The sequence below is a fragment of the Eulemur rufifrons genome, chromosome 1 (genome assembly GCF_041146395.1).
Source record: "Eulemur rufifrons isolate Redbay chromosome 1, OSU_ERuf_1, whole genome shotgun sequence".
Lineage (NCBI taxonomy): Eukaryota > Metazoa > Chordata > Mammalia > Primates > Lemuridae > Eulemur > Eulemur rufifrons.
The window spans coordinates 56,005,655-56,031,817 of record NC_090983.1 but is presented as its reverse complement, the minus strand read 5'-3'; the positions used below and the strand labels follow the sequence as shown (position 1 = coordinate 56,031,817).

Sequence of the window (26,163 nt, the reverse complement as noted above, 5' to 3'; positions counted from 1 at the left end):
TAAAGTATACCCTAACTTATGTTGATTATATAGTCACTTTGTTATACTGTCAAATACTGTTTAACTATATAACTACATTTTTGCATGCATTAATCATCCCCACTTTATCCCCCCTCCCTGCTATACTTCTCAGCCTCTAGTAACCGTCATTCCACTGTCTCCATGAGATCAATTGTTTTTAATATTTAGCTCCCAAATATGAATGAGAACATGTGAAATATGTCTTTCTGTGCTTGGCTTATTTCTCTTACCATAATGTTCTCCAGTTCCATCCACATTGTTGCAAATGGCAGGATTACATTCTTTTTTGTGGCTATATAATATTCCATTGTGTACATGTATCACAATTTCTTTATCCATTTATCTGTTGATGAACACTTAGCTTGATTCCAAATCTTGGCTATTGTGAATAGTGCTACAATAAACTTGGGAGTGTAGATACCTTTTCAATATACTAAATTCCCTTGTTTTGGATATATATCTAGCAGTGGGATTGCTGGATCATATGGTAATTCTATGTTTAGGTTTTTGAGGAACCTCCGTATCATTCTCCATCGTGGTTGCACTAATTTATATTCCCACCAACAGTGTATGAGGGTTCTTCTTTCTTCATATCCTCGCCAGCATTCATTATTGCTTGTCTTTTGATAAAAGCCATTATAACTGGAGTAAGGTAATATCTATTGTAGTTTTGATTTGTATTTCTCTGATGGCTAATGATGTTGAGCATTTTTTCATATACCTATTGGCCATTTGTATATCTTCTTTCGAGAAAAATCTATTCAGAGCTTTTGCCCATTTTTTAATCAGATTATTTGATTTTTTCCTATTAAGGTGTTGGAGCTCCTTATATATTCTAGTTATTTATCCCTTGTCAGATAGGTAGTTTGAAAATATTTTCTCCCATTCTGTGGGTTGTCTCTTTCCTTTGTTGATTGTTTCCTTTGCTGTGCAGAAGTTTTTTAGTTTGATGTGATCCCATTTGTTGAATTGTGCTTTGGCTGCCTGTGTTTTGAGGGTATTGCTCAAGAAGTCCTTGCCCAGACCAATGTCCTGAAGCATTTCTCCAATGTTTTCTTTTAGTAGTTGCACAGTTTCAGTCTTAGATTAGTCTTTAATCCGTTTTTATTTGATTTTTCTATAGGTGAGAGATATAGGTCTAGTTTCATTCTTCTACATATGGATATCTAGTTTTCCCAGCACCATTTATTGACGAGACTGTCTTTTCCCAACTGTATGTTCTCGGCACCTTTGTCAAAGATGAGGTCACTATAGATGTGTGTATTTATTCTGTTCCATTAGCCTGTGTGTTTGTTTTTATGTTGGTACCATGCTGTTTTGGTTACTACACCTCTGTGGTATAATTTGAAGTCAGGTAATATGATTCCTCCAATTTTGTTCTTTTTGCTCAGCATGGCTTTGGGTCTTTTGTGGTTTCATATAAATTTTAGGATCATTTTTTATATTATGTGAAGAATGTCGTGGACTGGAAAGTTGTTCTGGATGAGTCAGTTAGTAAATGTGAAGGCTTAGGACATTACTGTATACTACTGTAGACTTTATAAATACTGTCCACCTAAGCTATACTAAATTTATAAAAAAATTTCTTTCCTCAATAATAAGTTAACCTTAATTTACTGTAACTTTTAAACTTTATAAACCTTTAAATTTTTAAAAAACTTTTTGACTCTTTTATAATAATGCTTTGCTTAAAACACAAACATACTATACAGCCAGACAAAAATATTTTCTTTCTTTGTATCGTTTTTCTGTAAATTTTTTTTTTACATTTTAAACTTTTTTGTTAAAAACTAAGACACCAACACACACATTAGCCTAGGCCTACACAGGGTCAGGATCAGCAATATCACTGTCTTCCACCTTTACACCTTGTCCCACTGGAAGGTCTTCAGGGGCAATAACACACATGCCTTCTACTGGAATAACTCTGGAAGGACCTGCCTGAGGCTGTTTCACAGTTAACTGTTTTTTTTGTTTTTTTTTTTTTTAGTGTAAGTAGAAAGAGTACACTCTAAAATAATGATTAAAAAAATATATAGCGTAATAAATACATAAACCGGTGGCATAGTCGCTTACTATCACTACCCAGTATTATGTACTATACATAATTGTGTTATATGTGCTATACTTTATATGACTGGCAGCGCAATAGGTTTGTTTACATCAATATCACCACAACATGTGAGTAATTTGTTGCACCATGATGTTATGACAGCCACAACATTATTAGGCAATAGGAATTTTTCGGCTACAGTCTAATCTTATGGGACCACCCTCATACATGCAGTCATTGACTGAAATCTTGTTATGCAGTGCATGACTGTAACAAGTCCAAGGCCACACAGCTACCAAGTAGAGGATCCAGAATTTGAACCACATATGTCTGATTCCAAAACTTTGTGCTCAATAGCATATCACTCCCTGAGCCTAGGAAAGCTTTTCTAGTTTTGTTTTGTTTTTTTCCTTACTGAGGTAAAAACATATAAGATACTTTGGAGAGGTCTTTTGAAATCCTCATTTTGGGGAAGAAGTATTTGCTAGATGATGCTCCTAATAGAATCCACTGACTGGTTGTTTCTAAGAGACTTTTTAAAAATTAAATGATACTACTGTTATCTTAATTAACTCAGGAAGACAAATTCTTAGGTTAGATGACAGTCTTCTCAGTCCTTTGGGGGCTGGCTTTGGAGTTCTCTGGGAGGCTGATACAGACAGAGATCTAGTTTAAAGGGCTGAGAGTGGCAACTTCTGGTTTGTTGTGTCTCTGAAATTCCCTCTTTTAGATCCATACCGAGTACAGGAGAACCTTGTGACTATGCAAATACATAAGAGACCCTTGACCAAACCCAAGACCTTTCTAAATTCTTAAATTAGACAATACCCCAATAGCATATCATTTATTCTGTCAAATACAGTCAGTACTAACAGACAAGCATTAGCATGTCGAGGTTTTGTATAACAAAGAACAGGTTTTTACTTACATACCAAGCTGTATGTGAGTGCAAGGACAGGACTAAGTTATATTGAAACACAGATTCTGAGTGGTTAGACAGGGGCTCCCTCCTGCCCATGCAGCCTTATAACTTTTGGAGTGCAAATTGGCGCTTCATTCTGTATTTTTCCAATTTGTTGGAGGGGACGGGTACTGATTTTGAAAATAATGCTAATTCGTTTAAATTGTGTCTCAGCTGCAATAATACACATCAAGGATTTTCTGGTCACTAAACTGTTACATTCTGAAATGCCAAAGGTCTGCTGTGTGTTCTGAGGGACGGTAATAGGTCAATTCATCAATACCTACTAATAGAGAAATATGGATGAGCTATTCAGCTGCTCTTTCAAGGTGCCTTCGGGGCTGGTGCTCACTGGCTAATTTGAATAAAAAGGGAGGGAATGAAGGAGGAAGCAAAGTTCAAAGTAAGAAGTGCTTTTTCAGGGAGGATGTCTGAATAAAAGAAAGTAGCAAAGAAATTCTCAAAAGTTTTGTGTGTGTGTGTGTGTGTGTGTGTGTGTATATGGAGGTCAGGTGGTGGAGTGGGGTGTGGAGGAAGAAAATAAGAAGAAAAAAGTTGAAGAAAACTCTTAGAATTTACAATTCAGCTGAAGTCCAATCCTAGCCAAGATCTTTCCTTCAGTCCTGATTAGCTCACCTCCAAACCTCACCAGCTCTGAGCTCTGTCCTCAAATGGGGATGAGAAGGGGAAAGAAACCTCCCAAGTGTACCCATCTCATGACCTTAGAGAGAATGCAACACCACCTGAGCAGGTGGGGCGGGTATGTTGTGTTTGTCTTCCCTTTTCTTCATTAGAGCAGCCTTCCTTCTAAACACAGAAGCTTTCCTTTCCCCCCTTTCTTGCTAAAAAAAAATTGCAGTTTCTTTTTTTTTCTTTTTTTTTTTTTTTAGAGACAGGGTATCACTGTGTTGCCTAGGCAGAATACAATGGCACAATCATAGCTCACTGCAGCCTTGAACTCCTGGGCTCAAGGGATCTTCCTGTTTCAGCCTCCCAAGTAGCTAGGACTACAGGCTCTCACCACCATGCCTGTGTAAATTTTTTTTGGTAGAAACAGGATCTCATTATATTGCCCAGGCTGGTCTTGAACTCCTGGCCTCAAGCAATCCTCCTGCCTTGGCCTCCCAATCATTAAAGAAAGTAAAAAGTCAAACCTATCGGTGGTTGTATCATTGTTTCAGCTGCATATGAATGGACTGATGGCATCCAAAGTGCAGCCCATGAAAAGAAAGCTGCACTATCCCTCATGTGTCATATTCCTGCTCACTGTTTAGGTTGCCTTCTAGTTTTTCATAACTTAACTCCATGGTTTGCCCCCTTCTTAAATAAACCTGTGTTTTTAAATCCAACTGAAGTATTTCCTTTCATTTTGCACACAATCTCATAAATATCCCTCCAGGTAAGCCTCATTATTTCCCTTCTCCCTGCGCCCCTGCCCCCCACCACAGCCCAGGTCCTGCCCCTTTTGGCACCCATTTTTCATTTTCACTGAAGAAGGAAGCAGGCATCCTTACCCTGTGGGGAAGTGGCTGCCTGGACAACGGTACACCAAGTAAAAGCCATGTGCTGACTGCAGCATCTTCCGGTTCAGACATTCCTACTTCATACCCTTGCCACCTGTTCAAAGTAGATGTAAAGCTGCCACAGCAAGGCTGGTGCTAAATGCCACTCATGTCTTCTGTAAACCAAAGCAGAGTTTTTGTTGTTGAGTTACCATACTGAATCACAGGCTGCTTGCATTTGATCCCTGTAACTGTTTTCATCCATAAATTCCTTCTAGTCAGCCCAGGTAGTTGGGATAGATGATTGGGAACATGTATATACCACTAGGTTCCTGAGCTATTTGGTACCTGAGCTCTCATCTGCAGTGAGCATGTGGGAATTGTAGGAGGCAAGGGGAGTGTTACAGCATCAGGATCTCATGGCATGGAAAGCAACCGGTGCTGGCCTCACTCCCTGCAGTACAACCTGGGCTTTAGGTCTATCATGTTTTTATAAATGCTCAGCCTCATGGGCCTTTGCCCAGCTTTCCTTTAAGACATAGTTGGTCTCATGTGACTTTACTGGAGAATTTAACAGGTGTCCGTTAAACGATGGAGAAATATAGAAATAGCATTAATAGGAGTTTACACTGAGACCGTATGGTACTTCTCAGAATGGAGTGGTATTGTCAAATGAATAGAATAGTGCACATACTTTTTTTTATCTTTTGTGTGGTTTTAAAAATTCTCCCTACAGTGTACATTATTGTGTCCATGTTCCCTCAGATGTTTGACCAAACAGTCTCAGATTTTGGAAAACCTGGAGAAGAATTAAGTGTTTATATCCTCAAACCAATTCCTTCCACCTATGCTTCCAGGTAGACACTCTGGAGGTGATACGGCATCCAGAAGAAACCACCAACATGAAGAGGCAAACCATGGCTTCTTACTTCCGGGTATGGAGTCTTCTTGATCTCTATTCTGCCTCCTTCCAAAAAGGACTCTCCAAGCCTTCTATGAGAGGCCCAGATAGGACAGAGTCATTAAAACAAGGGCAAAATACAAGAGCCAGTTAAGGAAGGTAGGGGGAGGAGGAAGCATGGCAGGGAGAGACCACTAGGCACACAGTCTTTTTCATTGAATGTGCTGATTCTCTTAGTATTTGAGTTGCTCATTGGCCTTAAAGCTGCTGGAGTCAGCCACTTTTCCAGCATACTGTATAATAATAGTTAATAAAATTCCAGAAGGTGGGTTATCAAGTTCAGATACTGAGAGAATCTTAGCATTGACTTTATTTTCCTAGATTGACTTGATCTATTATAAAACCCATTGCCTGGGCTCTATTATTTCCCGTTTCTGCCACCTCTATTTCTATTTCATCTAGTACAATGTCTCCTTTGGGCAAAAACATTGTCTCTGGAAGGGCTCTGTTAAATGTACGTTACATAGCAAAGATAAGACACGTGCAGGCCGGGCGCGGTGGCTCACGCCTGTAATCCTAGCACTCTGGGAGGCCGAGGTGGGCGGATCGTTTGAGCTCAGAAGTTCAAGACCAGCCTGAGCAAGAGCGAGACCCCATCTCTACTAAAAATAGAAAGAAATTATATGAACAGCTAAAAATATATATAGAAAAAAAAAAATTAGCCGGGCATGGTGGTGCATGCCTGTAGTCCCAGCTACTCGGGAGGCTGAGACAGGAGGATCGCTTGAGCTAAGGAGTTTGAGGTTGCTGTGAGCTAGGCTGACGCCACGGCACTCACTCTAGCCTGGGCAACAGAGTGAGACTCTGTCTCAAAAAAAAAAAAAAAAAAAAAAAAGACACATGCATTCTTGTAGCAATTTGCACAGATTTGCTTATCCTCAAATTATAAAGCATTGGAGTTAGAAACCCCTTAGAGATCATGTGCCACGGGGAACTAAGGTCCAGGTAGCATCATGGTAGAAATGCTATTAGGACAGAGTTGGAACTGATCTTAGGGACAGCAGAATAAGGTGGTAAGATGGGCCTGGCACAGGAAGGGACTTGGCAGGGATAAGAGGTCAGCAGGAAGCTGGAGGAGCGAAGCAGGTTTAAGGGTAGGACCTGGAACCCAGCGCTGTAGATAGGAGGCACCATGGAAAGCTAGCAATGCTAAGAAGGATCTAAAGGGAAGCAGTCCAACTTAGCCAACTGTGCTTCAGAGGCAGACTAAAATTGGGCTCAGGGTATGAATTGCAGGGGCCCCAGACCTTTAGGTCCAGTACTCCATCCGTGCAGTGTTTCCTGCTATAGCATCTCTGGCAGGTGGGCATTCTGCCCCTGTCTCACCATTCTAATGTTTGGACATGTCTACTTGTTACTTGTTTCTTGAGACCCACCTGGTCCTGCCCCGTTTGGTGGCTCTATCTTCATGTTCATCCTCCTGGTAACCCGTGTGTGTGTGTGTGTGTGTGTGTGTGTGTGTGTGTGTGTGTATGTGTTTTCCCATGGGATTTGGAGGCTATATTGACTCTGTGAGATTATCCTCAAGATTCTAGGGCGCCCTCTAGAAGCCTCTGGCTTATAGTTTTTCAGAAATATACCCATGACAGCTCATTTGGTGTCCTCAAAATACCAGTTTCCAAATGCTAAACCTGAAAAATAAGGTTCCTTGATAAGCTAGTTTACACCAATTTTGATCAGTAGGAGGAGTGATTATGAAATAATGGAGCTGATTTTCTGTGTAGCTTGTAATTGCCCATGAAGGCATGCCCAAAAGAGGACCTCCAACAATGAATGCCCCAGAGGAGCAACTGAGGCTTCTGTGCACAAGCACCCCTCTGCTTTTCCATGTCCTTTCCTCTTCCTTCTGTGAGATCCCTGGACCAGCTGGTTGGTATATGTTTGTTGATTTTCATTATAATCTTCCTTTTCTCCAATTTGTTGTTTTATTTGCCTTCTTTTTCTATTTTTCTTTTTTGTTCCATTACCTCATTAGCAATAGTATCAGTAGGATTTGCTTAAATTTTCTGATGGTTCTGAGGCTGAAGAAGCAATTAATTCCTTCCCCAAAAGCTGGACATTTTAAATTACAGTTATAGATTGTGGAGTATTGGCTTGGCATATCAGAGACAAGCATTCTACTTCAGGCAATGGAGTTAACAGGGTAACCTAGAATATGTTCTTAGCTAAAATTCTGCCACGTAGGAATATTGCTTGGTGCTAGGTGATGTTTAAAGAATGCTTTTGAAACTGCAGGCAGCTATAAGTAGAACTTGTACTACCATCTCCTTTTGCTGATTTCATGTTCTGTCTCAAAAAGGTCCATGAGTTGTTCACAAGCCTCAAACGGCTCTGGAGGTCCATGCAGACCTGTGTTGTAATTATCCGTTACATTACTGGTAACTTCATTTCATGTGCATTTTTCTCCCCTGTAGTATTCTCTGATGGATCTGCTCTCCAAAATGGTGGTTGGACAGCCCCACTTTGTGCGCTGCATTAAGCCCAATGATGACCGAGAGGCCCTGCAGTTTTCCAGAGAGAGGGTGTTGGCCCAGCTCCGCTCCACGGGCATCTTAGAGACAGTCAGCATCCGCCGGCAGGGCTATTCCCACCGTATCCTCTTTGAAGAGTTTGTGAAAAGGTCAGACCAGCATCTTTGGAAATATGTTATTGTAAATGTAGCTCTATCCTGGCCATCTCTGTCCCTTGGAGTTGCTCCTCCTGCCCACCTCCCTCCAAACGCAGTTGGCTAATTACCAGCTACCATTTACTTGCTTAAATGTTGCATTTTTATTGTGATCCAATTAAACTGCAATGATCCAGGGGACAGGTTAAGCTTCCTTCTGATCGTATTTTTTAAAATGTCCATAGGCATTTGTATGTTATAAATCCTTAGGTCTCAAATTCTCCGGATATTTAATTGTTATGATGAAAATATCGCTCCATAAGTGGGTCCAGGATTCTGGTGAATTTGAATGTACCCAAGTACCCACTCCTTTTCTAGACTCTGGCATGATATAATATGGTAATTAACACATACATAGCACCTAAACACACTCACACAGTACAGGACATTTTAGGGCACTGTCCTAAAATGTATAATCTCATTTGATCCATAGACCAACCCCATAAGCTAGGCTCTATTAATATCCCCATTTTACTGGTGAGAAAATTGAGGCACAATGAAATTAAGTGAGTTTCCTAAAGTCTCATGCTGGTAGACGGTAGAGCCAGGATTTGAACCCAGGCAGTCTGGTTTCTGCGTCCACACTTTTAATCTCCTCAGCCCACTGCATTCAATCAATTTTTTTGAAATAAATTGCATGGAGCTTTCGAAATCCAGAAACTGACTTGTAAGAATGAAATGCTGCTCTTTTCTACACAACTGCCGTAGGAATGCCTTATATATGCATGGGATCACAGGTAGAATTGTCACAGAATTTCCTGTGAAGAAATAAGAAAAACAATAACAACAACAAAAAATACCCACCTCTGAGAAGCACTACTATCTGAAGATACTCAGTGAAGAATATTATTATAAAATCCATCATAGAATCTGTCTCACCCCAACAGCCATCGTTAGTATCTTTTTACCTCTATTCTGAAACATGTGTCCAAGGTCATTTTTCCAACTTTTTCTCAGGAAAGAATGGATCCTAAATACAGTAGCTTGCTTCGTAAAGTCTTCCAAACTGCTAAATTCCATGGAAAAGAAAAGCAAAAAAAGTTCCTTGTGGTGAAAATTTTTAAATTAAAAATAACGAAATGGCTTCTTTTTAAAAAAAAAAAAATCTTTGCGCTTCTTTTCTTCCTCTTAAATTTGAAGGTAGAACAAGAAAAAAAGATTATTTTAGCTCACGAATGTGACTAGTCAAGTATTTTTAGCAACGAAGTGTTTGAATACATAAAAATATTTAAGAAAACAGGTCACCTGCTAAACAGATTGGCACTTCTTTGTTCGTATTCATAAAGCCATTAGGCAAGTATGAACAAGAGTTTCAAAATGTCAGTAAATCTGAGGATATCAAAGATTTCTGAGCCAGCAAGTTAATTGGTATTTTGATCCTTTTGAGCAACTTAACAAAATGGATGAGCTTGCAGTTTTCCCCCTTGATGTTATTCAACAAATAGGTGCGCTTCTTATCTTCCTGTTCAAGAGTGCTGTTTTGTAAACTCTTAGCTAGAAATATGCAGACAAAACAATCAAATGCAGGGAGCAGAGCCATTCAGGGTTTATCATGTGGAGGTAAATAAAAGATAGAGACTCATTTAATGTTACTTTTTACATTTTTTATATATTCTGGCATTCAGGACTGAAACCCTGACACCTAAAAGGCGGTGTTCTTGGGATTATGTTGTTCCAGAAAGGGGAAGGACTTCTCAAACCCCCGTATCACTCAAGTCTACAGACCTGGCAAAACCAAAAATGCTTCCTTGCCCCTATCATCATTGAATTTTCTAGCAAAATAACTTAGAAGTGCCCTTACTTATCCTCTAATCATAGAGCCTTTCAGGAAGCAGGTGTCCCCAACACCATCTCACCAATGGAGCCAAGTGTGTTAGAAACCTTTATGCTCTGTGAGGGCCGAGGGCATGGCCCACTGAAGGTTCACGGAAAAATCAACTTGCAAAAGGCAGATTAATTAGAGAAGAGGTATTTAATGTGTATGCGTGAGAACCTTCAGAATGAAAATGCAAAGATACAGGGGAAATTGTCCATTTTTATGTTTGGGTTCAATAAAGTAAGGACAGCCATCTATTAACATGATTGGAGGAAAAGGGTATGATCTAATGCTAATAGCCTGAGTGGGGAAACCCAGGAAGGCCTGTCTGTCTAGATTCTTCTTGGCCTCTCTGAGCATGCATTCCTTCTTTCTGGGTATGGCCAGGGTAGGGCCCTCTCTGGAATGGGGGTCTTCTAGCCTACAGTCAGACAGGGTAGGTCAGATAATTTCTTTATGGCCAATTTTTACACAGAAAGGCAAAAGGAAAGTTAGAGTAATATTTTTAGGTTTAATGGCTGGCTTTGGGGAAAAGGAGTTCTGCTTTCTATGACCCTTCTTGGGGAATAGGATTTTAGTTTCTATGGCTAGCCTTGGGAAAGAATAAGACTGAGAGATAGAAGGGCAAAAGAAAGTCAGAGAAAAACTTTTGCTTCTGAGGCCTTCATTTTGGGGTATTGTTTTCTGTGCCCCAATAGTTCTTAGCAAATCATGAAAGAGGCTACCTGGAAATGCTGGGCATGTACATAGTTGAAAACTCCTTAAAGTCATGTGTTGAAGGACGTCACAAAAAACTACTGAATATTCATTGTCTTCATGGTCAATGCACTCTTGAAGTATAGTGTCTCAGAAGGTCTATACTGGACAAACACATGACTGCGTGGGCTGGGATGTCTTCTGGAAAGTGTTTAAAGGATAGGGCTGAGTCTAATGTTTTGTTTGTTAAACTATTATGGTAAATAGTACAATTTAATAAAGAGACTTGAGTTCTAGTCTCCTTTTAGACATAATATTTGGCAAGTAACCCAACATTTATGTAAAAGATGTTTCCTCATCTTCATGACAAGAAGGCAGGACTACCCAGAGCCCACCCACATCCTGAAGATTTTCGGGGATTGTGTGCAGATGCCTGGGCATTACTTAGTCTCTCATTCTTCCAGGGTTGCTCACTTTCCCCCAGATGAGCTCACTGGATGGGAGACTTGCATCTACCAGGACCTAATTCATGACAGTTGTTAAACATTGTTGAGCAAGATGAAACTCTTCCGTCTTCTCTTTCATTGTCATCTTCTATTTCTTCTCATGATGGCATGGAGAGTTGTGGCACCCTGGTATCTCCTTCATCTCATCCTCCCTTCTATTCCTCCTCTCCCTCTCCTCTAGAAACTAGGAGTAACCTTTGATTTCTGTCCTCCTCGTTTCCTTTAAATAATCCAAAGCCCTGCTGATTTAACTTGCTAAAGTTTCTCAACAAGGTTCCTTTGGGAATCTCTTGTCCCTTCCCCTGAGGCTTTAGTCCAGGCCTTTTGTTATAATTATTATTAACAGCTTAATTGAGATATAATTCACATATGGTAAAAGCTAAGCTTTAAAGGACAAAATTTAATGGTTTTTAGTATATTCATAGAGTTGTGCAACCATTACTAATGTTCTAATCTTAGAACATTTCATTATCTAAAAAGAAACCCAGTACCTGTTGGCCATCCTCCCCTTTCCACCAACCCCACCAGACCTAGGCAACCAGTGATCTAATTTCTGTCCTATGGATTTCCCTGTTTTAGGCATTTCATATAAGTGGAATCATACTACATGTAGCCTTTTATGTCTGGCTTCTTTCACTTAGAGTAAGGTTTTCAATATTCATCCATGTTGTACTATGTGTCAATATTTTATTCCTTCTTGTGGATGAATAATATTCCATTGTACGGATATATCACATTTTATTTACTCATTTATTAGTTGATGGACTTTTGCACTATTACCACTTTTTGGCTGTTATGAATAATGCTGTTTTGAACATTCATGTACAACTTTTAATGTGGACCTATGTTTTCTTTTGGGTATATACCTATGAGTAGAATTTCTGGGTCGTATGGTAAGTGTTCCAAGTGCTATGCTATGTGCTAAGTGCTATGTTCCAAGTGACTGTACCAGTTTATCTTCCCACCAGCAATGTTATGAGAGTTCCAATTTTGCTCACCTTTTTGCCAGTGTCCTGAATGTGCTTTCTGTTTTCCAAAGAGCCATGAGAGTAGGATTTATCTAAAATTCCTATCTGAGCATGTTGCATCCTTGATTAAAATGTCGATCCAGACACCCACTGCATGAGCTTTAGCTCCCCTGCTTGGTGTAGGAAGTCTACTTGATTTGGCCCCTGCCCACTTTTCCAGCCTCTTCTCTCTCATGTTCCCACCTCTCAGCTTACACTCTAGAAAAAAGGAAACACTTAGACCTTCCTCACATGGCATTACTATATCTTATGATAGCATTATTCTGTAAAAGGAGGCTGCTTACTTGGTATATTAGTCAGGAATCTCTCAATAACAAGTGACCTAAACTCAAAATAGTTGAAGCAAAAATTAAAAGGGGTGATGTATTGGCTTATAAAACTGGGAAGTTCAAAGATATGTCTGAATCCAGAGAATCAAACAATTTTACTAAGCCACTGTCTTTTTCCTTTTATCAAGTTTGTTTTCCTCTCTTTTGAGTCTTTTATCAGCCAATCAGGCTCTCCTTACATGTTGGCAAAGATGGTCCCTGGAATCTTCTATGGGCTTAGCAACATCAGCAGCAAGAGGGTTTCTGAGAGTTCTTACACAAGGAACCCTGTGATGGTCCCAGCTTGGACCACATGCCCACTCCTGCACCAACTGCTGTACCCAGGGGCATGATTGGCAGGGCCTCAGGTCAAATGCCAGGGATGGAGTCAGCCCCACTTGAACTGTGGCCTAAAGGGCTCTGTTAAAGGAAGGAGAGAGGGGTATGGATAGGCTAAAACAATAGGCATCCATTACCCTTTGTTTTGACCATTCTGTTCCCAAGAAGCAACTATAACAATGCAGAAAGGTCCACCCCAGACCAGGTTTATCTATCTACCTCTAGGAGCTCTTTAATTTAGAATTTTCTGAGAACAAAAATTTTGTTGATAATAACTGAATTTAATCTTGGAATAAGAACTATGTATAGTTATTATGGCTTTAAGTTAAGCATATTTTGTTTTGTTTTTATAGAACTTCACATATAATATAGTGGGCTACTGAAAACAGTTTCTAGCTCCACTTCACTAAGGGGTTAGAGAAAACCCAGTCTATTCTGGCCCAGTTTGAATTCATCTTCTTGCATTTGACACATTTCTCTGATTCTTTCAGTGTGGTCCATTATGTTCTTGTCCCACATAGGACCATGCTGGATATCACTCCGCTTTGTCAAGGTCTTTCTCCCAGCCTTTGTACTTTAAGTATAATCTTTAGTAATTGCTTTGCTCAAGAAGGCTGCTTTTTCCTGTTCATACTGCAAAATTCTTATCATTATTTCTTATCTTCTTGACAAAAGTGTCTTTCTGTTTGTGTGGGTCTGCAGATTTTCCTTCTTCCTGTACAATCTCTGCATTAAGTTGTTGGCCAGCTGCCTTTGGCTTCTGAATTTACCTGCTGCTTTCTGCCTCTTCGGGGCATTAAAAGGAGACCACCTCTATTCCTTTTGGCAGCATGTATAATGTCCTAAATGGGGTACAAGCTGAGTCAGATTCTCCCTCTGTGCAGAATTAGGGTCTTAGTAGCACTCCCAGACATTCTCCCTGGGTGTAGCAGCTCAATCATAGCATTGTATGACCAGCTACCCAAATGAATACAAAGATTCCCAAATGTTGATTCAATGAACAGATTTATGTTTAGCCTCAGAAAAATTCTAATAGGCCAGTCTTCTGCATAGATTTAGGTACCAGGGTTCTAGGAGTCTAGTGGCAGAAGAGAGCTGGGAGTCTCAACATTCAGTATGTAAAAGCATTCACTTGCTTTTCTGTTTTTGGCTCAGTACCACTCAGTTCTGGCTGATTACAGGCAGAATTTTCTAGAAAATCTGGCTCTAGAGTTGGGGAGGAAAATCTGGGGATTTGACTGCTGCTCAAGTATTAGATTATTAAGTATGAAATGTCTGATTTCCTTAAATACTAAGTTAGTTGATATCGCTGACATTTCACTTTGACACTTCTTGTTTTATTTTTATTGTGAAGGTACATTCTCATTCTTTCAACCACACGTTTTGGCTTGTGATTATCTTTCAAATTTTTTAAGAACAATTTTTGTGAAACCATGGATAAGTCAAAACTGTGTGTTATTCTCAAACATGAGTTCCATTGTGGAACCAATGCTGCTCAGACAGCTCTAAATATCAACAAAGTGTTTGGGAAGGATGTGGCTAATGAACATACAGTATGTCGATGATTTGAGAACTTCTGTTCTAGTGATTTTAATCTTAAAAATCAGCCACATGGGTGACCTGAGACCAAGGTGGATAGTGATGAGCTGAAATCTGTAGTGGAAGCGAATCCATCTCAACCTACATGTGAATTAACAGCAAGGTTTGATGTTACTGTTCCAACAATATTAGACCATTTGAAACAAATCGGCAAGGTAAAGAAGCTGGATAGATGGGTCTGCGTGAATTAAATGAGCTTTAAAAGAGAAATCGTCTCGAAGCTTGCCTTTCTTTGCTGTCACAACATAAAGGCAAACCATTTCTATACCATACTGTCAAGCATTCGGCACAATGGTTGGATAAAGATGAAGTGCCAAAACACAGTGCAAAACTGAATATTGATCAAAAAAAGCTAATATTGTTTGTTTGGTGGTCCAGTGCTGGTATTATCCACTACAGCTTCATGAAACCTAGTCAATTGATTACAGCGGATGTCTCCTGCAACCAATTGGACAAAATGATAAGGGTACTTGCGATTAAGCAGCTGAGATTGGTCAATAGAGACAGGCCAATCTTCTTGCAAGACAACGCTTGACCACATGTCACACAAACAATGCTGCTCAAACTGCAGAGGCTGGACTTGGAAACTCTCTGTCATCCATCATATTCACCAGATCTTGCACCAACTGACTACCAGTTCTTCCAGGCTTTGGACCACTTCTTACACAAAAAAATCTTTATTCTCAACAAGCTGTGGAAAAATGCCTTCTGCAGTTTCATTGCCACTCACTCTCCAGGCTTTTTTGCTCCTGGCATAAACAAGCTACCATGAAGATGGCAAAACTGTGTCGATAGTTTAGGCACATACTTTGATTAATTGTACTGCTTCTTGTTTGACATATAATAAACTTTTGATTCAAAATTGGGCATTTCATATTTAATGACCTAATAACTTACAAGAAATTCACCTGTTTTAGATCTTCCTTTACCCACATTTTCGGAGCTTTCTGGACCTGTCAATTTCTGAGTCTTTGCAGAGGGGTAGAGGGTTGGTATAAATCAGATTCCTTCTCATTTTTCCCCATTGTAATTTAGGATTTAGCTTTCTCAGTTCTGCTAAATCTGTTACCGGTTTTCCTCCTGCTTTCCTGTTATCAAAATCTTTTTGTGCTTATCTTCTCTCCCTTCCTTATCTCCTTTTCTCTGTCTTCACAAAACATTCATGCCTTTTAAAAAATCTCCTTGCTGTCACTTTATTGGGGTTTCAGGAGAGAGAAAAAGTAAATGTACGTATTCAATCCACCTTTTTTACCTGGTTGCCGTTTTCAGATATTACCTGCTTATAGTATAAATGAATAAAAATAAGAAAAAAATAAAATAAATACAAAAAAATTAATTAATATATATCACCTTTCTTGTACTGTATATCCGATTTTCTTTTAAAATTTATTTTTATTTCCCTGACCCAGGACATTATAATTTTGCATACATTGTAAGAAATTTCCAACAAGAAAGACTGCTTCTCTTTTTAAAGACAAGGCCTTGCTCTGTTGCCAGGATAGAGTGCAGTGGTGTCATCCTAGCTCACTGCAACCTAAAACTCCTCAGCTCAAGTGATCCTCCTGCCTGAGCCTCTGGAGTAGCTGGGACTACAGGCGTGTGCCACCATACCCAGTGATTTTTTTCTATTTTTTGTAGAGATGAGGTCTCACTATGTTGCTTAGGCTGCACTTTACTATTATGTGGGATTTTGTGTACTGTAATCTGGGACTATATGAGAGCTACCCAATGTGAATAACACCTTAAATTTTCTGTTTTTCAGATCTTCCCTTTCCATGGTGTAATATTTCTGATTGTTCTTTTCCTATATCTTCTCTTTGTGATTAAAATGAAATTAATGAAGGGTTGTAAATTTGTAGAATTCCCTGGCAATGTCAGAGAGAACATACAACTGCATAAAAGGAATTAGAGTCTAAATTCATAGCATAATGGAATGGACACTAGATTTTCATATTCATTGAGGTTGGGGTTGATCCTCTCAACAGCTTCAGAAATGATTTGTTCCAACAATCTTTCTGTTGCTCAAAATATTTTGTATTTGGAGCTTCCTTTAGACCGGAGCACATAATTATTTTATTTGACTTATAGGAACACCTAGTTTGATCACCTTTTCTATTAGACTTAGCACTGAATTAATCTTGGCTATTTTCAACAATTGACACACAACAAAAATTTACCAACTTTGAAGGTAATTTTTAAATGGAAGCTCAGATATTGATTCTTAAAATGAGTCCCCAAAATGTTTGTGGCAATAAGAGCATTCTTAGGGCTGTACTCTCCCAGGGAGTTGGAGAGAGAATGATATTTGGAAAGGAACCAAATTTAGTGGACATATTAGTTCTGTTTTGATTTTTTTTGTCAGTCAGGTACCTGATTTTGTAGCTACCTTCTGAGTAGCAAGGTCTCTAGCAGCTACAGGAAGCCATGTGAATCCCAGGGATTATGGACACAATTGTTGCTGTTTAACATTTGTGAAGAACCAAAGTGTCCTCATAAGAAGTGTTTCCTAAAAAGATATTTATACACCTCTGCTTTTAAGTGTGTGTACACATCTCTAATAAAGTCTTTGTGCACAGTAGGTGCTCAAAAAAAAAAAAGTGGAATGAATGATTCTATCCCCTTACCCTTCAACTAAAGTGCTTTGTTATTGATGCTTTTATCTATTTATACTCTAGGGGAGAAGACCCACAAAACTCCTCATTGAAGTCATCCCCAGAGTTGACCAGTTGGCTTTCTTGGATTTTAGAGTAATCCTTTGAGATCCAGATATTCTTGCCAGTGGAGGGTCTGGAATGACTCTAGACATCCAGACATTCTTAGAGGTGACCATTATTTTCAAGTCTTTCCTATTTGGACTTTGACCCTTGAATTCATGTTACTAAGGCTCATCCCAGGTTGATCCCTGGATGAATGCAAGAGGCAAGTATGCCAGTCTCATTACCAGATCAAGCCAATAACCCTCAGACCCTGTCAGTTCTTCACTATCAACACAGCCTCCCAGTTGTCAAGAGAAAATGTGTAATCATGACCTAGCAATATGGCAAGCTCTGTCCTGAGGTGCTGAGAACACAAAGATAGAGAAGGCACATTCTTGCCTTCAGCATAGTTGGGTTAATAGGAAATACACATGGGAAGGACTATGAAGGACATGACAAAGAATATCCTAAACATTTATTCTCCTTTTTGACTGTTCCCTGCCATACTTTCAGAATACTAATTTTAGTCTCTCAATGAATCTTTGCCTAGACTTTGAATATGTCTTCCTAACTCTAGTCTTTGCTCACCTCATATGATTCTTTACACCAGGGTTATGTTTATAAAATGTCAAGCTGATCATGTCACTCTCATGAATACAAATCTGTGTCTGTTCCTCATTGCCTATAGGGTAAAATCCAAAGCCTTTAGAGCAGCAGGCAAGGCTTTTCATAATTGGCCCCAACTATTCTCATTCTTTTGCCCACCATTTCCCCACACACATCCTAGACTGCTGCCAACCTGACCTTGTCCTAGGCTTATGCATGATGGTTGGTCTTTGTACCTCCTCTTCTCCATGGTGGAAAACCTTCTTCACCTGGTAGTCTCCTCTCCACCTTTCAATCCCCAGCCCAGGTGCTTCCTCTTTGAAGCCTGCCTGGACTCCACCAAGCTGGTGGTTGCTCCATCCTCTTGCTCCCACAACTGGATGTTATTATCTCTTTATAAGAACCTATGCTCTCATTTTTATGCTAACAGTTCTGTCTGACCTGCTAGACTGTGAACTTTTGAAGGGATGGCGTGAACCGTACTCATTTTTGTATCCCTAGCATGTCACATGGTATGGTGTCTGGCTCATGGAGTGGGTTCAGTGTTTCCTGAATGAAAGACTCTATTAGTCAGAAATGCATTTGACTATGAGTAGCAAATATATAAACATTTTTAGTGGCTTAACCCAGAGTTTCTCAACCTCTACATTATTGACATTTTGGACCAGATAAAGCATTGTTGTGAGAAGCTGTCCTGTGCCTTGTAAGATGTTCAGCAGCATCTTCCCTGACTTCTACTTACTAGATGCCAACACCCGCTCCCTAGATGCTGTCAAATGTCTCCTGGGGTGCGGGAGAATGGCCTAAGTTGAGAACCACTGACAAATAGATTGTTTGTTCGTTCTCACATAGAAAGAAATTGAGAGGTCAGCTATTTCTAGCATTAGCTCAGCTGTTCAATGATGTCATCAAGGACCTGGACACCTTCTGACCTTCTCTATCACTTTTCACTATCCTTAATATGTGAGATGGCTTATATTATCATGATCGTGAGATAGCAGCTGCTCCTCCAGCTACATCTGCACCACTTTTATCAGGAAAGAAAACATATTTCTGAAGCCACTTCACATATAATTCATTTGCCTGACCTAGATACCATTTCTAGCAGCAGGGAGGTTCTTAGAACTGGGGAATAGTACTGGGGCTGGGTACACTATCATCCAAGGAAAAACCGGTGTTCAGTTAGCCAGGGAGAAGTGAGTGTGGAAGTGGGGGAGACAGCTAATCATGTTTCTCACAGAGAATAAATCTAATATTTATTAATTGAATGGGGGAGTGACTGAATGAATATTAAAAAAATACTTCTAGTTCCTCGCAACCCATTCATTTCTTTCTCCTTGCTACCCGGCTTCTTCCTCAACATTGTCGTTTAAGCATTAAGAGGTGCAGAAGTGCCTGAAGAGAAGCAGGTGAGATTCTGAGAAGCTTCTAAGTCCATGGCCATGGGAAAGATGTGTTTCCAGTTTTAAGCCTATAACACATTCTTTAACTCTTGCAAAATAAACTGAATAACATCAGTTATCACTGTGAAAAGTGCCTATGAGGACATAGTCCCTGATATTCCCTTACAGAACCCCAAGGTTAGTGCTGGTGCATAGGGCAGGGTTGAGAGAGAAATCAGCAGTACAGAAGAGTCCAGATCTGAAGAAAGGCTGTGACTCAAACTTCCATTTTGAATGAATAAAAGCCTCTACTTTTTTTCACTGGGTAGTCAACACTGAATAAGAAATAAGAAACAAAAACCCTCCAGGACATCACTGGAGTTTTCTTTTCACCTGTAACTATATAGGTGAGAGTCTGATATAAATAGATCTTAATGTGCCATTCAGGTGGGCTAGTATGTCTACAGCAAAGTGAACAGCATCTTCAATTCCCTGGAAATCGATTTACATGGTAGTAAGGGACATGTTAAGAGACAATAGGGAGGATAATGGGCAATTTCAACATTGTGAGTGAAATATATTGCATGCCTGTGTGCACAATTTCCACATGTACCTTCTAGGGGCAGCAGTTGCATGGTGGTGGTCTCTGGAAGGGGATCTCTAACAAGTGCTGTCCTTGCATACTGTCATTCCCACCCATTTTTCTTTGTTTAGCTGAGAGAACGAGTTGCTCCCGCCTCCCCAACTATGGGTGTGTGTTGGTGCCTTTTAGGTAGTTTCTCCATTAGAACATTAGGGGGGTGAAACCTTGGATGACTTCCTTTCTCTCTTAACTCTTACATTACCATTATTATAACATTGGTTAGTGCAATAAACAAAAAACTTTTTAAAAATGCCTTTTACAATATCATTGAAAGACTCTGAGAGATGGCTTGATCTGATTTTCTCATTTACAGATGAAGAGTCTGAGGCCAGAGAGGTGAAATAGCTTCCCTAAGATCCCATCTCTAAGAATTGGCAATATCAGTCTCTCTAGGTTGTTGTAGACTGAAGAGAATTTCTTAGGGGCAGGATGGGTTCAAGTTGATATTGCAGGCTGAGGAGGCTTCCTAACTTGCCTAAGGCAATTGGGACAAAATCCCAAAACTAATTCTTTTAAGGCTCTGCTTTTCTCATGAAGCCCACACTGCTGGCAACTGTGTTTCACATATTCAGTTATCAGAAAAATCATTTCTGTAGTTGCTAGCTATGCAAATTTATCCAGGTAGCTATGGTGGTGATTTGAAAAGTAGATACAGGGGGTAATATCAATCACACTGTTCTGCAAAGATACCGAATGGTGGCAATAAGTCCAGGCTATATTTCCTGATTTCCCTAATGTTCTCTGTTATGTGCATCCTCATGAGATAATTGAGTTATAGGGTAGAAGAAATAACAAAGGAAAACAAGAAGAAAGAGGTTATGAAGGTGTTAGACAATTTCTGCCCATTTGGGTTGGCTTCCCAGCTTACCCTATGGAAATCAATGACTGAATTAAAACTCTATGTTCTTGCTTGGGGATTCATTAAAACAAATATTGATGGGGCTAACTTATGTTGGAAAATGATAATAATGAAGACGCAAAAAGAAAAAAAAATGGAGAAAATAATGAACAACATGGAGAAAAAGGGGAAGAGGAGAAGAGGAAGAAGGAAACCTCCCGACACAGGGATGGCAAATCCATGGCCTGTGAGCACTACTTCACTCTCCAGTCCCAGCTGCAGACCTGGCTCCTCAATCAAGGCATGTTTCCTTCACAGGCTGGATGTGACCTCAGAATTCCTCCCAACACAGTGCTTCAAGAAACCACTGCCCAGTCCATCAGCTGACCCCCAGTTGACCTCTTAGCCATTCTTGTTGTAACATATTCTAGCTACTTTATAGTAAATACCTGCCTATCCTTGAGCATCAGGGTTTAGGGTTGACTCAGAGAAAACATTGCTATCTACTTTCCTCACACATTTGGTTGGGAGAAGAGAAAAATAGATTTTTCTCAAAGAAAGGAAAGGAAGAAGGAAGAGATGGACATTTATTTATTGAGCACTTGCCTATGGCAGGCTTCATGCTAGGTTTTTAACAATATCATCTCACTTAACGCTGGTAATAGCCACCCAAATAGATGATATTATTCTGGTTTTACAAATGAGAAAATTGGCTCAAAGTCACACAGAGAGTATGTGGTTGGTACAGTCAGGATATAAAATGAGGGTCTATCTATTTTCAAAGCCCATCCTCAAAATAAATAAATGAGACAGTTGAACACATCTGAATATTCATTGTGAAATCAATCTGTAGAATTCAGTCAGAAAAAAATCCATTAATAATTTTCTTAATTGTAAAATAGAATAATCAGTTCTAAGTTTAGCTTTTATTATAAATTAATTTGTGAACAAATTCAGCCTCAATTTCCAAGTCCCAGTGTCACTGAGTTTTTTCCCCTTTAGAAAGTCCTCTTATTTAAAGTTTATGAAGGGGCAGCATCAGCAGCCTTGGAAATATTTATTAAGCACCCATCATGTGCAGAATGCTGTAGTGAGTAATACTGTATCAGAAGGAATTTATAATTTCAGGACTTTTGCAACCTAGTAATAGTACAGATCAATGTGATTTCTTATCCCAAGGCCCAAATTTAGGAGTCTTCCTAAGGATATAATGAATATAATGGCTTTTTTTTTCCTGGCAGCAGATGGTGGCCAGCTGTTCTCTCTCTTTACTCAAAGCCAAACACGAAGGGAAAAAATTAAAGTAAGGGGGCTTATAGTAAATATAAGAGAGACTTAATAAACTAAATCTGGATTTTTATACACACAAAGGGAAATGGGCAATTGTGAGTAATTATCATATTATCCAAGCCAAAATAGCTCTGCTACTTCCATTATCTACATAAGAGAAAATTATTTATGTGGATTGAATTGTTCAGATAATTGTCCAGTATTTTGGGGTGTCTGAATAGATAGTCTGGGTTGTCATTGATGTAGATTGAGGGTCCCTCAAGGAATATTTTAAAATAGGAAAAGTGTTGATGCTCTTTGCCATATGACTGGAGATGTTTCTACTTAGATGTAAGTAATATTGATCAAATTAGTAGATCCATGATTCTTTGACCAGGATTTGGGCCCATTTTAATTAAACCATATGGATTTTGACCTAATGTTTAAAATTAATTTTTAATTGCAAAAATAATGTATGAGTACCTTTTCCTCTAAAATTTTTAAGTATTACATATGAGGCTAAAATCTTTTTGTTCTACATCCCTAATTCCATTTCCCAGCATCTGCCCAACCATGGCCCCTTTCTAAAGAATAAAGGCACTGTTATTCTTTTGGTAGTTTTATCCTTTTGGTAGTTTTATCCTTTCAGAATACACACACACACACACACACACACACACACACGGACGCACGTGTGCGCAGCTAGAGAAGGAGGGGGGATTTGCATTTTTAGCTTAAGGTGAATCGTATTTTTTTTTTTTTTTTACCAGTTGGCAACTGCTTTTCTATTTAACCATATGTATTAGAGATAAATCCATGTTGTTCCATAGCTCTAACAATTTTTTTTTTAACCTCCTCATTGGAATTGTGATACTTATTTAGCCATTTCTCTACTGGTAAATACTGAAATTATTTATAATTGTTTGCTAGCAACTCTCAGTAAACAATCCTAAATATTAAACACGTGTGAGGACTTCTTTAGGGTAGATTCTGAGCAATTGACCTTTTCCAAGGGAAAATGATGTGCTCCAGAAACACTGTAAGTCATTTGGCCCTAAGATGACAGACAGACATGGGAGCCAGTTTCTTTACTCAGATAGACTGTGTCATTGGATACAAATCACTTCACTTCCCTGGGATTCTGTTTCTCTATTCTGTTTCTCCTGGAGGGCTTGTTAAAATGCAGATTGCTGGGCCCCCACCCTCAGAGTTTCTGATTCATCAAGAGAGAGAATGTGTGTGTGTGTGTGTGTGTGTGTGTGTGTGTGTGTGTGAGAAAGAGAGAGAGAGAGAGACAGAGAGGGAGAGAATTTGCATTTTAAAGAAGTATCCAGGTGGTGCTGCTGCTGCTGCTGCTGACCAGTATACTACACTGAAAGCCACTGTTTTAGGTGTATGTTGAGGACAGTATCCTATGAAAGAGATCATAGTTGAAATTCTGAGAGCCCCAACAGACTATCTAGGGAAATTTGAGGAGTCTTCCAACTTATTATCCAAATATAAGACAGTAACCCAAGATTTGTCACAGTAACAATATTGGAATAATTATAAACCCAGTTTTAAAATCACAGAAGCAATTCTTTTATTCCAAGGAAGAAGTCCACATAACATCTTTGTTAGAAGGAATCTTAAAGGGCCATCCAGTCCAACTACCTGGCTAGAATTTCTTCACCACCATTCTTGATTTTGTCAATGAACTTCCTGTTGAACAGTTCCAAAGTCTAAGAATTCACTCCCTGGCTCCCAAGGAAGCCCCTTCAGTGTTTATAGATGTCTACTCACCACCGTGTCCTTTCTAACTCTGACCAAAACCATCCTTCAGAAACTTCTAAGCATCCATCCCAGTTCTACCTTGTGGGCCTTACTGAACAAACTGTCTCTCTTCTCCACTTGATGGCAGTGAATTATCATGTTCCCCTAAGTCAGTGTTTCTCATACTATACAGCATGTCAAAATCGCTATAGGGGCTTATTAAAATATGGATTCCTAAAGCCCAAGCCCAGAGATTCTATGTCTGGAGGGCGACCCAGGAATCTACATCTTTTATGAAATCTCCAGGTGATTCTTTCTTTCTTTCTTTCTTTTTTTTTTTTTTTTTTGAGACAGAATCTCACTTCATTGCCCTGAGTAGAGTGTTGTATGGCATCAGCCCAGTTCACAGCAACCTCAAACTCCAGGGTTCAAGGGATCCTCCTACCTCAGCCTCCCTAGTAGCTGGTACTACAGGTGCACACCACCACACCTGGCTAATTTTTCTATTTTTAATAGAGATGGGGGTCTCACTCAGGCTGGTCTTGAACTCCTGACCTCAAGTGATCCTGGAGCCTTAGCCTCCCAGAGTGCTAGGATTACAGGGGTGAGCCACTACGCCTGGCCTCCGGGTGATTATTATGCAGATGGTTTGCACTTGATAGTTTAAGAGACCTTGCTAAGTCTTTTTGTTTCTAAGCTCAATGCTCCCTGCTACTTCAGCAGTTTCTCATATGACATGGCTTAAATTTCCTCACTATCCTTGTTGCTTAAAGCTGCCTGCCAAAATACACTTCCAAAATATACTCATTGACGCCCTAATTTTTCTTTATAGCACTTACCCCTATCCAGAATCATGTCCTTCATATTTTTGTTTAATGTTAGTCCTCCCCACTAAAATATAAGCTTCACGAGGGCAGGGAAATTGCACTGCTCACTCATGTCATTCAGCACTTCTCCCATGCCTGGCACATCAGTAGATCCTACATAAAGTTTTATTTTATGAACAAATAAATGGAGATGAAAAGCTGATTTAATTTAGAAAGTGAAGAATGGGGACAGGGTGGTTATACCAAAGCCCTAAAACTATACAGAATAAATGATCTATTCTAAAAGAAGAAATTTGCTTAAAATTTTTAGAAATAAAAAAATGTTTCAATCCGTATAATGAACCTTGAAAAAAAGTTTTCACTATTGACTTAGGTCTCTGCAAATCTCCATGCAGAGGTACAGACGTTTTGTATTCCTTTGAGTACAAAACTCAAATTGAAGGAATGAATCAAAGCAGAGCTCATTCAATATAGGATGGGATTTCAAACTCATCTTTAGAAGATATGAATCCTTTCCTAATGTAAAAATGCAGGAGCAGATGAGAAGTGCAAATTTATAACGTAAGTGCTTACAAAAATATAAGCAATCTCCAAGACTAATACAATTTTTATCCAAAATGAGTGACTCTTCTCCCCTCCAATAGTAAGAGTAATCATTAGGAAAAAACAGGAATTAAATTTATTGTATATATTGTTCATTGTCAGAGAACATTACTGAAAATAAAAGTCCAACCCCTTACATCAAGGAAATGAAAATTAAAACCACAGTTGAGTACCATTTTATACCTATTTTGGTGATAATCATTAAGTCTGATAATTCCTTATATTGTCATGGATAGAGTAAGACTTTCATACTCTAATGGTGAGGTTATAAATCAGTGTAATCTCTTCGGAAAACAGTTTGAGTTTCTTAGTAAAATGTCTAACCTGAACATATTCCATGAATATTTCCACTTCAAAGGTTGTAAGTAGAAAAATGGCAGTATTTTTGAGCCTACTAGGCCTTTTAGGACTGCTTGGTAGCGTTATGTATACCTAGGTATGAATTCTTCCTGCCTCAAAACCTGCCCATATGTGTGTGCCCCTTTGGGTAAAACCTCTATAGTAAAGATTTTTGTACTTCTTTCTTTCTCTTGTTAAAAGATAATGTTCAGAAGAAGATAACATCATGACTGGCATATAGAAACAAAGATGAATGTGTTAAAAGAATTTATTTTATGAGATATGAAGGAATCAGGCAGATGTTATAAGTTCAAAGGAAAAGTCAAAATAGCACAGCTTATGTGAAATAAAGGAATGTTGAGATAAATTGCAAATGGAGATAAAACTGGTTTTCCACAGTGGGGAGGAAGTCAATTAAAATCATCATCAGACCGGATAGAATTTATGTATCTATCTCTCAATTGCCTGGAATTTAGAAAGAGTTGCAAAGAGGATGAACAGGACTAGAATCTGATAACCCAGAAGGGTATATTAAAGATGATATATAGAGCTTTCTACTGAAACACAAATGTCTTATCAATACACTAGTCCAAATAGAATATTCTTTGGATCTCTCACACATCTGTCAAGGAGAGCTTGACAGCTGGTGCTCAGATATAAGAAATGGACACTTCTAAGTCAAAAGTCTAATCAGATCCCTATAGACACCTGCAAGTTCCAATGAGGTGAAAGGTGCTGGAGCAAATTTATTTA

General features: G+C 39.2%; 1 protein-coding gene across 1 annotated transcript in view; it reads left to right on the top strand.

The window, feature by feature from the left end:
- Positions 1-26,163, top strand: part of MYO3B (myosin IIIB) — a 373,201-nt gene that overhangs the window by 228,662 nt on the left and 118,376 nt on the right. Inside the window, exons 23-24 of the mRNA XM_069471407.1 lie at positions 5,395-5,472; positions 7,913-8,118. Coding sequence (XP_069327508.1) covers positions 5,395-5,472; positions 7,913-8,118 — 284 coding nt within the window. The remainder of the gene's footprint in view (positions 1-5,394; positions 5,473-7,912; positions 8,119-26,163) is intronic.